The sequence below is a fragment of the Dermacentor andersoni genome, chromosome 7 (genome assembly GCF_023375885.2).
Source record: "Dermacentor andersoni chromosome 7, qqDerAnde1_hic_scaffold, whole genome shotgun sequence".
Taxonomy (NCBI): domain Eukaryota; kingdom Metazoa; phylum Arthropoda; class Arachnida; order Ixodida; family Ixodidae; genus Dermacentor; species Dermacentor andersoni.
In genome coordinates, this window is record NC_092820.1 from 43613340 (window position 1) to 43627740 (window position 14401).

Sequence of the window (14401 nt, forward strand, 5' to 3'; positions counted from 1 at the left end):
TCTGAAATTTGAAGCTTAAGTCACGGTATTTTCTACTTTGCTCACTATATCACGGCCACAAAATTATGGTTTTTGAGCATCAGAATATGGAGCAATGTTTCGGCGCCGCGTGACCTGAGAGGCAGTATGACAGACACACAGAAAGTGTCATCTCACCACCTAAAGGAGATGGAGATGCGACGATCAGTTATTTTCTAAATCATGCAGGAAGGAAGCCATGAAGCGTAATTATAACTCACGCTGCCTTTGTGTTGCGATAAAATTAAGGCCCGCCATGCGAGAACTGGTAGCAAAAGAAGTATCGCCAGTGTTGCCAGATTCCTTGGATCAAACGGTGACGTCACGAGAGGTATGCTGCCCATCTGCCAATCGTAAGACAGGTTACGTGGATACAAGATGAGCCAGGCGTTGAAGGCGCACAGGTAGCTATAAGTCAGCAGCCTGTCATTAAGAGAAAAAGAGAGAGAAAATATTAATAATACGAAATGTAGAGGTCATTAAGAGAAAATTAACAGTGGCAGTCAGTGGGCTCTCTAGCTGTCCTTTTACACGATGAAAATGACGGCACAGATTTTCGCGCAGCTTTCTTGTGGTTCTGCAGTGGTGCTTGAGCGTTCAGCTATCTCTTACCAGGGCATTTAAAACATGTTTATTCTCATTCAACGCTTCATAAATGACCTTTAACACTTGTTCAGATGGTATTTACATCGCCCAACATATCGAAAACAGCGTAGTTTTTATTGTGTATTTTGGTTTAACTAATTTTGTTCTATATATTGAGTGCAGGAATACTTGCTGCGCCATAAGTTTACTCGTGAATCACAGCTTTTATAAGATTCAGTATTTCCTATAGCTAGGACGTTCAAAGTTCTGCACAAGAATTTTGCTTCTTTGCGTCATTTATTATAATCTCATTATTCCGGTTTCTGTGCGACACTTCTTGTAGTGATTGTATTTGTTGTGATAGCCGCGGCTCAATAGACCGAACTTAATATTGATATAACGAGAAACGATTTCATCGGTTTCAGTTTCAGAACTTAAGCTGAATGGTAGCACATCTTATAGTTTTGTTCCATATTTTAAAGCCACAAAGCGACTATTTTGCAACTGCAAATAAAAACTGACATAAATATTTCTAGGGCATCATAGCACGAAACATGCGAGCTATAACCTGCCTGTCATACGCAAGCAGGATGAGTTTTCTATCGCGAAAGCGCTGGCATGCGGGAGTTACTATTTGATTAATGGAAGAACGAGAAAGGAGGCTCAAATTTTTCTTTAGGAGAAAAGTTTACAGCCCAATCATTTGAATAGAACATAATTTCAAAGACATAGTCATATTGTTGGATCTGCAGGACAATACCAATTGCTGTCCCCCAGAAATTTGGATCTTGCCGTTGGGTGCGGGAGTTCGCCGAAATTGAGGAGGACGTCGGGATGAAAACTGGAGGTTTATTTACATTATTTACAGTAAGAGTACAAAGAAATTAACGTTCATAAAGTCATTACGGGCCGGCAGCAACTCGGACGCTGCGGCCCGTAGCAAGAAGCTCGAAAGAGATGAATGAAGGAATGCTTTCTTGCTGCTCCCGGACTCTGGCTTTTAACCCCTTCGGTGTCTCGAAGTCACGTCACGTTCGGCCAATCGGCGAGCCCGCTCTGGTGGCGTCATTTCCGGCCAATCAGCGAGCCTGCTCAGGTGTCGTCATTTTCGGCCAATGGTAGGTGCCCCTGCGATTGTGTCACACCCGGCGCAGAGGGTAGCTCCTTGGGCTCCAATTGTCCGAGGGCTTACTTCTCTCTGCGGTATTGCCTTCCTGGCTTGCAAGCGCCGTCACAATAGTCGGATGGGGGGGGGGGGGGCGAGCATCTTTGCTCGGGGCCCAACATTACCTGGAACCGTGCCAGGCTCCCGCTACACTTTCGGGAAGAGTCAAGCAGTGAATAGCTCCACCTGCGGCGCACGCAGTGGGGGACGCCCACTCGTTTGCACGTGCCGCGCCTCGGGAACGGGGTAGATGTGCTTCTGCGCTCCTTAATTAGCTGTGGCGCGATTCGATGTGGTCTCGTGAACTCGAAGTAGGCTCAGGAAAAGGTCCCGTATCTAACAATATTCTCTCTCTTTATTTTTTACAGAAGATTTATCGCAAACACCGTACTTTTTACACTACCAATGAGCACAGTGATTCACATCGCGTTCACTGTCCTGGTATTAGAGGTGGAGAAGCTTGCACATACTGTAGGAAAACAAAAATGCTTTCGGAGCCATTATAATTGATTGATTGATTGATCGATTGATTGATTGATTGATTGATTGATCGGTTATGCGTAATTAATGTTTATTATTTATTATACACAATTATTACAACATTTACTAAACATAATCAATCGATTATGTCTAATAAATGTTGCAGAAATTATCGGTTTCCCTTTATGCGAAACATAAGCGTACATTTGTGTCTTTATTTCACACTCTTTCAATGATTCAGTACGTTAAATTAGTAATTACTTAACAACGCGCCATCGCAGCCTCAAGATCCATCCCTCCTGACATGTAAGCCGTTCGAAAGGGTCAATAAATTTCCTACTCAAGTGGTTCAAGGTCAAATAATTTAACAATACTAGTAGATTAGCTTAGTCACTGTGTTCACCTGGTAAGGCGCATTGGCGAGAAGGACGCAGGGTTGTCCATCGCGGTGAATTCGGGGAAGCTTCCCTGTAGAATCCATAGCCGAAAGCACAAGAGTAAAGCCGTCTGCAGAGAAAAAGAAAATAACGGGAATGTAACAAGGTGCTGCGTATTTGCACGCAGGTATTGTTCCTTTCTCCAGCATACTTAAATTAGGTGCACGTTAACAAACCCCAGGTGGTCCAAATGATTCCGCAGTCCTCCACTACGGCATGCCTCATACATTAACAGATCGTAGTTTTGGCTCGTAAAACTCCATACCTTTTTTTGGTAAGTTCTTTGGAAACGATCGCTTTGACATATGTTAGCTTATACAAGGAAGGAAGTTGTGTTCTGATACAACAAAATAAAATCGTACGTGTTTCTCACATAAAAAAATGCCTTTAAAAAAAAACTCGTCTTGGTCGGGAATTGAACGCAAGAACAGCGTCAATCCGAGTCGTTCGCTTCATCATCTCAGCTAAGCTGAAGTCTAACAGACCACAAGGCGAAGCCGAATTGGTTTGTCCAGTTGCTAGAGCAACGACGCCGACGGAAAGGAGTTGGTACCCCCACACAAAAACGAATATTTCTTGAAATGTGAAACTGGTGTGGCATTATTTTGTAACTTCTCACTGCTGTCCGGTGGGTGAAAAGCTTTTCCCTTTCATGAAAACTTTCGCTACCCTGTGGGCTTCCGCACAACTAATTTGCCTTTATCACCTCATCGCCATTTGGGGACGTAGGTTTCAGAAAGGTGGTAACATTATCACCAGTTTGATGACAAGGCAGACCTGTCAATCGCAATGCATAAGCCGCTAGCAGTGCTGCTCTTTGTCGAATCACAGCGAGCGTTGTCGACTCTACGTAAGCGCACGCTATAGCACATGTATAGGTGCTGGAAAAAAATTGAAGTAGAAGAGCCCTTCGCGGAAGCTCAGTAGATATAACGTTCTGTTGCTGAACACGAGGTCGGTGGTTCAATACCTGAACGCGGGAGCAGCATTTCGAGAGGAGGAATAAAAAAATTGACTCGCGATCCCGTCCCTGCGAAAGTGGATGCGTAGCGAAGCTGTTGCAAAACCACCACTACAAGTGCTGAGGGTATTGATGCTTCGAATGCTTGTTTTGAGCTTGTTCCTTATTGAAACGCATGCTGCTCTGTGTGTGGTTTATGGGTGATTTCAGTGTATGTATGCTATAGGCTTCGCTGTAAAAACGTTAATGTACTTAAATTGAGGCGCACGCCAAAGAAGCGCAGGTGGTACGAATTATTCCAGAGCCCGTACGCGTTCGCTGACAAACCTCCCGCGCAACTCAGTTGCGTGAGGCTACATATATGCCCTTCGCCTCGTGGCCCTTTGTACTTGATTTGAAAATTATAACAGCGCAAACACATGGAACCACAAAGGAACAAGGACGAGACACAAGCGCCAAACACAAGAGACAAGCGATCGGGGAAAATTGATCCTTAGACTAATCAACCATCGACCACGAATATAGAAAAAATGTTCAAAGGAAGCTATTCAATTCAAAACTAGTTTTTGATACTAGAAGCCATAAATACGCCTGACATCTACAAAAAAAAAGAAGGCCATAGTTTTGCCTGAAAGGCGAAGCCTTGACAGCGATAGCAAAGATTTATGCAATTACGCGAAGCAAGGTTTGTGCTTTCACCTCCTCTGTAGTAAACACACGCATCAAAATTAAACTATCTTGGTACAACGCACGTGTCGGCAACCAGGAGTAGACCTCAACGGACGACCGCGAGCACTGACTGTCACAACGCTCGCGTGATGAAGAGCGACGGCAGCTACGAGCGAAGGTATCGTGACCGATGGAATATTGCGCTTGAACTTTCTACTGAACGTCACGGTGACTGCGACGACGCAAGTTCGCCTGCTTGTCTATATAATTACTATCGCAAAAAAAATATGTAGGAGTCAGGGAGAAAGCAGTTCATTTACCAAATGCTTGTCACGAATGGTGCTACACATGGCTGGCTCGAGTTTAAAAGCGCCCTTATTCATGGATATGCCGAAGTCGTCAGCATTGTTGCGTGTTCTCCATCTTGAATGATATGTGACATGTGCCTAACACAGCCCCTTATTCTACGGGCAACATGACGCACTAAATGCATTCCGCGTGCAATATCTCGCGGGAAAATAAGAACTCATGCCAAAGTTTTTCGTTTACGAGCGTGTGAACTGTCAAGAAGCTCGTTATGTTGAGATGTTTCCTTGGACATCTCGTTCCAACAGCGCGTATTTTATTATGCAGCTCGTGTAAGAAGCGCTACGGTGCGGTATAACCCTTTCGGCCTCTCAATCGAGAATAACAGCCATCACCTGGATTGGCGGTCGCGCGTAATAGAGAGTCGTGCATTTTTTTTCCCTGAACGACAAGTGCAGGTCCCGTTCCCAAACAGAAGGCGCTGGCGACAGCAGAAAGCGGAACCATTCCGAGTGATTGTCGGAGATGGGACGACTCCACTCCAAGTATTACCACACAGCCGCGAGTGCGGAAATGATTATGCTTCAGCCTCGCATACGCATGCATTAGCAAGCAAGCAAGTAAACGTGCGCGCCAGCGAACGATACCCAACAAAAGAAACACGACGAGAACAATGGTTACGGCTGTGCTTTGTGCCACTACCTCTCGAGAGCACGCATACGATTGATGTGAAACGAGGCACTAATTTGCACCTGGTACTGTGCTCCGCCGGCTATCGATCGGCATTCATTGCTTGTGAAAGTGAGTGTAGGCCTCCCTCGTGAAACGAAATCTGCGTTCTGTCACAGACATTTTTTCTGCTATACACATCGCCGGTAGTCAGGTTTCACTGCAAGCAGACGACACGGTGCAGAGAGCTGTGGAAACGCGACGAGCATTTACATATTACAATAAAACGGCTCTTTTATTATTTTGTCGCTGCATCCGCATGCATTCCGAGGGCAAAGCAATGTTAGAAAGATGCCCTGGCAACGGATGGTTAGCCGAGTAGGCGATTGCGTTTATACCTTATTACCTTCCTCATACTGGCTTTACGGACAGGGATAGCATGCAAAATAAAAATTTTCCAATGCGGAGTGCAAGAGCATGCATAACTACCACCGAAAACAAGAAGGCGCACGTTAAATATTGTCGCACATTTCTTTGAGTTGCAGACGACACACTGACATCAACTGCTAGGCGACTCAGCGCGCCATCATAGGCGCAAAGGTCTTGCATCTGGAGACCTCGACAAGACCTTACCATCAATGACAGGCTCAGGGAATGCACCGCTTCCTTGTACATATTTTTTTTAACCCAAACTTAACTTGGTGCGCTAATATGCAACCTGGGGTTCTTTCTTTACAATACTTTCCGTCGTTATCGCTCAACGTTAAAGTTATTAGAGATTGCTTTTTTTTTCCTTTTACGTTATGCAGCGTTCTCACGGGTTTCGGAATAACTACGCTTTCTCTTCCTTTTTTTTTCTTTTTTTTTCCATTGCCTAATAATCCGGCACCCACGCTGAAGCCCATTCAAAATATGAAAACCACGCAGGCGTCTCGTATGCAGACGCCGCCATTGCGGCAATAAGAAACACCGCATTCACCGCCAGCGTAGTCGACAATCAGGGCAGACGAGATCAATGCGTCGTCAGTTTCCGGGGCGAGCGCTTTTGAAACGAGTGCGACTAGCGATGGCGTGAGCCATCCCGACCATGTCGCACGGCCGCCCGAGCCCACTAACGCCAGCATCTGCAAGAGGGGCGCGAGGAAGGGTTCCATAACGGGCCGATACCCTCTCGTTAGCCTACAAACACACACACACAATCCGTACAACACTATACCGCTTGTCACGAATAACACAACCACCGCCGTACAATGCCCCTAACGAATGAGATAGCCGCAGTACGGCGGAAACTACAAAATAAGACATATCCCTCACTTGCGTCTTTACCACGCTATATACACACTCTGGGCTGTATTGTTATAAATGCTCGCATGCGGGTTTGTGCGCAAATTAATGCGCAACGCTCTACCACTTGGAACGGGCATGCACACCCATGAGCAAAAGTATACGGAGCAGCTATTGCGCTGTAAAACTCTCTTTCTGCTCTGTCAGTCGATGGAACTTGAAATTAAAGACTGCAGTATAATCTTGGCATTACAAATGTTCTAGTGCACTTATCAGTTTTCGTTTATGCGCGTTAATTACAGAGAATTTTTTTTTCGGTGACCCTGTGGTTTGTATACTTTTGCTCAAGGGTGTACAAGCGCACCTGAGCTCATATCCATAACACATCCCACCAGACAGCAACGCGAGGCGTCGCTGTCCTGCTCGCGCTGGATGGATCAGCTCGAACTGGTGGACTGAGCGCGGAGGCGCAGCTAAGGCCGCTGGACTCCTGGACTGAGGGGACCACCCACTGCAGAGCGGAACTCACGCCCCCTTTACCCGCGTGCTCTTCTGCATAAAGTTCATTCTCTCTCTCTCTCTGGCTTCCAAGATAAGCGACGTATTGACTATACCATGCAGACGCTCCCAACTTTGCGTGTTATATTGAAGAAATTACACTGAAGTCGGGTATGCTTGTGAGCATCCGGCTACTCCTTTTCTTTCTTTTTCACATGTACGAAATATGTGTGGTATTTTTAGTGACGGAAATGTTCCGAACAGCTGATAATTTCATACAGTATAACGTCAAGAAGCGAAAAGAGCAAGTTCACCTCAAAACTAACGGACATCTTTTATCCCACCCGAAAAAGCATTCTCGAAATTTTATCTTTTATTGGAGCTAGTAGTTTCCCATTCCTAAGTTGGGTGTTTCGGACTTTTCTTCCAAATGTTCAATCGCTCGGCTGAATACGCCGACAAGTATTTTCTGGTCTGCCCAATCATTGACTGCGCTTACCAGTGCTCGTGACAAAGCAGTTTACAGTTCCACGCATCCATGCGTGTTGTGGTGCATTTGTATGAAAAATGTCCCCTCCCCCAAGATATGTTCAACAGAAGCATGTGCACTGAATTGGAATCGGGTGTGTATAAAAAGTTTAATGAATTAACAGGCTCATCGTCGTGTACGGGGCGATTACGACAAATGACAAGGCATGCTAAAGGAACCCATTATGAATACACTTACTGCGACAAGTGCACACATACCCAGCCCATACGGGGTTCACTGCGGTTCAGGGCGTGCCACATGATAACGAAATGTTGGGTTTTCGCATGTAAATAGCGCGAATTCAACATGGTGCATGCGGTAGGCAGGTGGGGACGAGGGAGGAGGACGGAGAGGTGAGGGGGATATGACAATGCTGTCAACCGGAGGAAAATTTTCTTAGGTCTTAAGATTGAAGTGAAATGCGTTTTATTTTACGGAAAATTCGTGCTATTACCTGGAGGAAGAAACCTCAGAAATGTGAAAGAACACCCCTTTTGCGCCTTGGTGGCCTTTACGTGGAACTGCTGACGTGACCACGTGTTTTTTTCTGTAATTTACCGCAGCTTACATTCACATTAGTAGGCAAAGTATCAGTTATGATCGTCCCGCACTGCACCGAACGGATCTCGCCAAGCAAACCGCAGGTTGTAGACGTCCTGGGCCATTTACCCGGGCAACGCTACTGCCCTGTTGCCGTTTCTATTTCTAGCTGTGCTGCCGATTTATGTTTCCTTTGAATAAAACTATTTTCCTGTAACAGGCACTTCAAACGCGTGCTGCAACACAAGCAAATCTCGGTACGAGCACGCGCTTGTTGCTAGCAGGCTGGTCATGGTGCTTCGCAAGCCAACTGCACGCAAATTTACCGAGAACCATCCATAGGCCCAGCAACCTTGCACAGTGTCCCACTGTGTCCTGTGGTCACGTGTTCAATGGGGGGCGGGGGGGCGTTTGCATGAAGGAATGGCGTACTTCGCTTCAAATGACGTGTAAACGCTATGCGTGATGGCACCGCATTGGCACACAGCATGCACTAAAAATTTATGTAAGAATTTATGTGAAAATTTAGTGCATTTTGCATTCGTGTCCCTAAGTGGCACACTATTTTGACACTGTTACTTTCTGTAAGGTTGGTCTGGCGCCAATCTTTCTTATAATTCGAACATTGTAACGTGATGGTCTTTTGCACATAGTTGTCGAAACTTCTTTTAAATGTAGAGCAATGTGTAGGTGTTCTACCGTCTTCTGTGAATATGGCTTCAAGCAGCAGGCTGTGTTATTGGCAATCCAACTTGCGCTTCAAAATAAGTTTTGTGACTTCGTCATTTTCATATACTGAAACTACTTAGGAGTAAATTTAAACTATAGGTTTAGCAGTCTGTATGAATTACAAAAAAAAATGTTTTATATACAAAAGTCATATTGACAAACTGAACAACCGTATCTTACATAAATCGAACGAAATCTGGCGAAATAGACAAATCCGGATTGAAAAAAAAAAAAACTGGCTTCGGAGGCTAGCAGCACACATGCGGGCTGAGGTGTAATTTTCACTATTTGTTTTTTTTTTTTACCGTACACCCAACACGCGGTACGCGAGCATAGCTCATAACAAAGTTGAAAAAGCGCGGTATGAACAGGACATAATGTTGCATCTGTTTGGCTACCTCTCCTGTTCGCAGCACGTTTTTGCAAGTTTACTATCGGGATCTCTTTTGTCGAAATGTGCTTTCCGTGTGTGTTATCTTGGCAGAGAGCATATATTGAGAATGTGCACTTTAAGCCTTACAGAAAAGCGACACGCCGCGACACTTCCCGCAGAAACCTCACAAGTATTACAACTATTACGCTAATTATACCAGAATATTTCTATTTTGCTAATCTCAAGTTACTGCTTGCCTCCTCTCTGTATCCAAAATACTTTCCTCGCACCTCCCTCAGTCTAATTAGGAAAAAGATTTAAATTGAATCCGCAGCGTGAGAGAGAGAGAGAGAGAGATAAAGGCCAAGGAAAGACAGGGAGGTTAACCAGACGTTATCTCCTATCGGCTACCCTGTACTGGGTGAGAGAAAGGGAATGCAATAGGGGAGAAAGAAAGAAGGATTAAAAAAAAAGAAAAAATACCTAAACACACACACGCACGTACACACGAACTATTTCTGTGGGCAGTCACGCAGCCCGCAAAGGCGTTCCTAGTCTTACGCAGTGTCACCGTACAGTTTTACGTCACACAGTGTGCAGTCACAATTTGTCAGAAAGTCCCGTGTCTTTCAAGTATCGCAGCAGCGTCGTCGTAGCGGATCGCGCGGACGTTCGCGTAGGCCAGGTTCCAAGGATCTTGTTTTCTGTCATTGGGCGCTTGTCCAGTTTGTATAGGGTGGCTGAGAGGACTGCTCTTTGTGGGTTAAAACGAGAGCACTGACAAAGCAGCGTGAATTTCCATATATGGTCCTTGGGAGATTAAGAGAGAGATATAGGTTGATTATAAGAAACGAAAACACATGTCAGCCTGAACCACTGTGTTCCAGCCTCGATCCGCCGTGGTTGCTCAGTGGCTTTCGAGTTCCGCTGCACTAATCACGTGGTCGCAGGGTCAAATCCTAACCGCGACGGTCGCAGTTTGGTGGGCGCTCGTGAAGCGTGTATTTGGTGCATGTCAAAAAACCCCAGGTGGTCTAAATTAATCCGGAGTCTCCCCGCACTGTTGCGTGACTCATAAATCTCCAGCGTTTAATTTCAAAGTTTTGTTCGGGCCTACAGCATTAGTGTGGCGAAAGGACTAAATAGAGTTGAACGAGCGGGAGAATGGGAATATAAGGATAGGAAGAGAGAAGTAGATGCGCATGAAATATGAAACTAAAAAAAAAAACTGACTGAGAGCAACTTATTACGGTGCAGAAGATTGCTACCTTTCGCAGTGAAACAAACAGTGCGAAATTGCTTCAGCTGTCCGAAAGCGAAATTATCATTGTACTGCCGCCAGGAGAATCTCTAGCACGCGCCTAATTCGCACAGCCATCAGCGTAGTGGACACCGTACACATGACTCCGACCACCTTCTCGCGGCGAGTGAACGCACTCCTTTTGCGAACACACAGATACGTATTTCCACCCTCATCGTAAGGCTCCGCTCCCACGCCAATTTCGCACAGCACAACACCTGCCCAGTAATTAGCGCGGCATCACGCTCTATCTACTTGAGGCTCAAAGCAGGAAGCACGGGGACCGCATTCCGGCCTTCATTACTGCGGAGTCATAGCGAGGTCTCGACGAGTGGACGCGACAACACTTCGTCATCAAAAAAGTGCCTGCAGGGAGCCTAATGTCCACGCCGCTGTACGAGCGAGACGAAGGTCAAGGTATATTAGAGTTGGCCACGTACATTCTCGCTTATTACTGAAGAATAGGCTGCGGTAGCTGCGTTATGTGTCATATATATAATAATAATAATAATAATACTTTAATAATGACTTGAGTTTAATACAATGCAAGACTCGGGCCTGCCAAAGACGCCAGGCACTGCCGTTCAACTTCGCGGAAGTACACAAACGACGGCCAAGGACGGCTTGGTCCACACAGAATGTTTGCACGCGTGAACTTTTCATTCGGGCCCGCGAGGCCAGATGAAATTGCAGTGAAAAGTATTTGAGATACATTAGGCAATGCTTCTTTCTTTTCCGCACAAGCGTAACTGGCCAGCTATTCAAATCGGCGGTGTTTGCCTGAGGCCGCGAAGCAAGCGAACGAGGAAAGCGCCTGGAGGTGAAGAGAATCGAGCGCCGGTGATAGTACGAAGGAGCGCGCTCAGCGCGCGGCAAAGTACCGCCACCCCGACGAACTTGTAGGTAAGGTTGAGCGAAGTGGACATAGATAAACCAAGTGAAGCGTCGCGGAAGAGGAAGGTTGGCAGGTGCTCGCTGGGTTGACCTCCTCTGTCAGTTGCTATTGGTTTTCTTTGCGATGCATACATAGTGAGTTCGTCTCGTGGTAACATCGTCCTCGCGCGATGTACGCTGTGTGCGCGAGTGAAAGCGTGCGACGATGGTGGCTCAATCCCACGTGCTCAAGGGGAGGAAGCGCGCCGTATTCCGTCGCGCGCATTGCACCATGACACCGGGAGCGTATTTACAATTGCTAGCAGGCACAGCGGCGCGTGGCACTTGCGCAGGCGTCGGACGTTTGGGCACATGCGCTGGTAAGAGTGGGTGCGAGAGAGGAAATGTGGGGACTTTTGTTCCATGAATATATATATGGCTCTGCCTAGGCGCTACGGAGGAGTTTCTTAGCGCGCGTTGTATGCGTTTGGCCCTATAGGCGTGCCGGCAGAAGTCGCGGGGCACGGTAGTACTAAACGTAGCGTCACAACCTGGCGGCTGGACGTAATTATATTTATTTAATCGTGTTTTTTTACCAATTGAAACAACGCGTCATTATTACGCATTATTGACGGCACCTCCAGGACACCAGAGCGGCAACGGGGACACCAAAGCTAGAACACGGACTGGTCCGTGGGTTGGCACTCGCAGAGGCCTGCATGTGCACGCTTCGACCTCCGCTGCCCCAACCCACGGGCCGTTCTGCTTCCAGCTTTGATCCCACCACAACCCCTTCGGTGCCCTTGAGATTCCGCGCCGCCTGCTTTATTATAACCACAGGTGCTCTCCTGAGGCTTCCATTTGCCAGTTACGTGTGCCCTCCTGGAGCAGTGCTTGTAAAAAATCCACTCTATCGTCACGAGGGCAAAAACAACCCGCGACTTATACAACACCAGTCAGAACCTTGCCCCATCAGACACAGCGATCAGCAAATGTGTCGTCCGTGCCCACTGCCTCACCGCGCGGGCAGCCAGCGGCGGAGCGTAAACAAATTCGACCGACTCCGCATTACCGGCATATCTAGGGGACAAACGCATGCAACACGCGCTAAGGAACCTCCTCCGTAGTGCCTAGGCAGAGTCACATATTCAAGGAGCTAAGGCCCCCAGATTTTCTCTCTCGCCCCCACTCACACTAGCGCCTGCGCAGATATGTCGAGCGCCACGAGAAACGCCCCAGCCCCGCTTTACCTACAAGAAATTGTTAAGATGCCACCGGGGGAGGGGATGGAGCGGGCGCGTTGTACTTAGGTAGCACGTGGTCGCGCGCGCTTTTTTACATTGTAAATTAAGTTTTCGACTTTAATGTGCCAAATTCTCAAACTGATGATAAGGCACACCGTAGTGCGGGACTCCTAAGCAATTTTGGCCAACTGGGATTCTTCAACGGGCGTCCAATGACGTCCTGCCTTATACGATTGCAAGGCTATCAACCAATTTTAGCAAGGCTATCTACCAAGCCTCCATTTTTAAGTGCACTGTTCAACATAGCTAAATTTGAAATGAAACACCACTTACCAATGTTGCGAGAGCAGCAAGGTCACGATCGAAGAAGCATCGGTAGGCAATTTGTCGCATGCAGTGTCTGCAGATTGGCCTGAAAGTTAGAGCATATTTCTTTTAGGGCAGTCAAATCTGTGTTTTCGAATGTAAGACGCATATGAATTCGACATTAATATGCGGAGTGCACATGTTCAGCTCATATGGAACTTGCGCGGAATGGTAGTACGATGTTACGCTTATGAAGTAAAACTTATGTGGAAGGATACTAACAGTTACAGGTTTACACACTGCATCAGTGACGAGAAGTTCGACCGAAGAGGAAGCCGACGCTCAAGGGCCGTTGTGTCATCTCGACACCCGTCACTACGTGAAACATGTGTGCGACTGTGTTCCACTTGCTGAGTGAGACCTATGCGGAGCGTGCGAACGGGTCGCATTGTATCAACACCTTATCGACCTGTAGTGAGTACTGACGGAATGCGATAAGGGGAGCTCGTTTCGAAAATGGCGCCGCAACAACTTACCACCGTCGTCGGTGAGCCTCTAGGCACTGCGTCTGGCGCTCTGGATGCGTGGAATCAGCGACCAATGCGCGTATCCTCAGGGCCATGCACAACGGTAGCACGGTGATGCCCTGCTCCTTCGAGAGCAGTGCGCATACGGAGAGTAGACCGCAGGCTGCGAACCAGATAGACCTTCCACGACCTCCGCTGGTCTCACTGAAAACTTGGCAGCTGTTTCAGTGCAAAAGAAATACAATGCACGTCTACGACTTCCCTTCAGTACTGCGATCTCTTCCTATGTGTGACGATGCAAACTTAATTCGCAATTTCATATAATCGTAAACATCTTTTTCAAAAGCGTTATAAGACCATGTCGAAGAGGCCTATAGAAAGTGCAGCTTGGCGGTTTCAGACTGAGGTGCTCATCCCGAATTTCTTTTTTTGGCCAACGGCAACCTTAGTACTCGTAAATGCAGTACTTTGAAATGCTAGGCAATAATTGAAACGGAACAGCGCGGTTTTGACTTGGACAAGGAGGGAGACACGAAACGGACGAGCGCTGACTTGCAACTGCAGTTTATTTATTGCTTGGAACGAAAAATATATAACAGCCTTGTCCCCGTCAAAACCGCGCTCTTCTGTTTCAAATATGGCATACCAACTCGCCCCAACGGCCATTTTAACTAGGCAATAAACCATATTGGTGCCACCACATTTTTTTACCGTTCGTCATGCTCGTACGGAAAGAGAAAAGAAAAGGAAATTATAGGGTTTTACTTACTAAAATCACTATATGATTATGAGGCCCGCCGTAGTGGGAGAATCCAGAATAATTTGGAACACCTGGGCTTCTTTAATGTGCACGTAAATATATGTTCATGGCTCTTTTCGCATTTCGCGCCCCATCGAAATGCGGCCGC

General features: G+C 46.8%; 1 protein-coding gene across 4 annotated transcripts in view; it reads right to left on the bottom strand.

Annotated features, from left to right (window-relative positions):
• LOC126535271 (protein O-mannosyl-transferase TMTC1-like) overlaps window positions 1–14401 on the bottom strand; it is a 98641-nt gene that overhangs the window by 26539 nt on the left and 57701 nt on the right. For all 4 annotated transcript variants that reach the window (XR_011895659.1, XM_072289187.1, XM_072289188.1 and 1 more), the window contains 4 exons: window positions 13503–13712; window positions 12994–13072; window positions 2652–2755; window positions 240–441 (listed from right to left, as the gene is read on the bottom strand). Coding sequence is in view for 3 of the 4 variants with exons in the window: in XM_072289187.1 (XP_072145288.1) it covers window positions 240–441; window positions 2652–2755; window positions 12994–13072; window positions 13503–13712 (595 nt within the window). In the remaining variant the exon portion in view is untranslated. The remainder of the gene's footprint in view (window positions 1–239; window positions 442–2651; window positions 2756–12993; window positions 13073–13502; window positions 13713–14401) is intronic.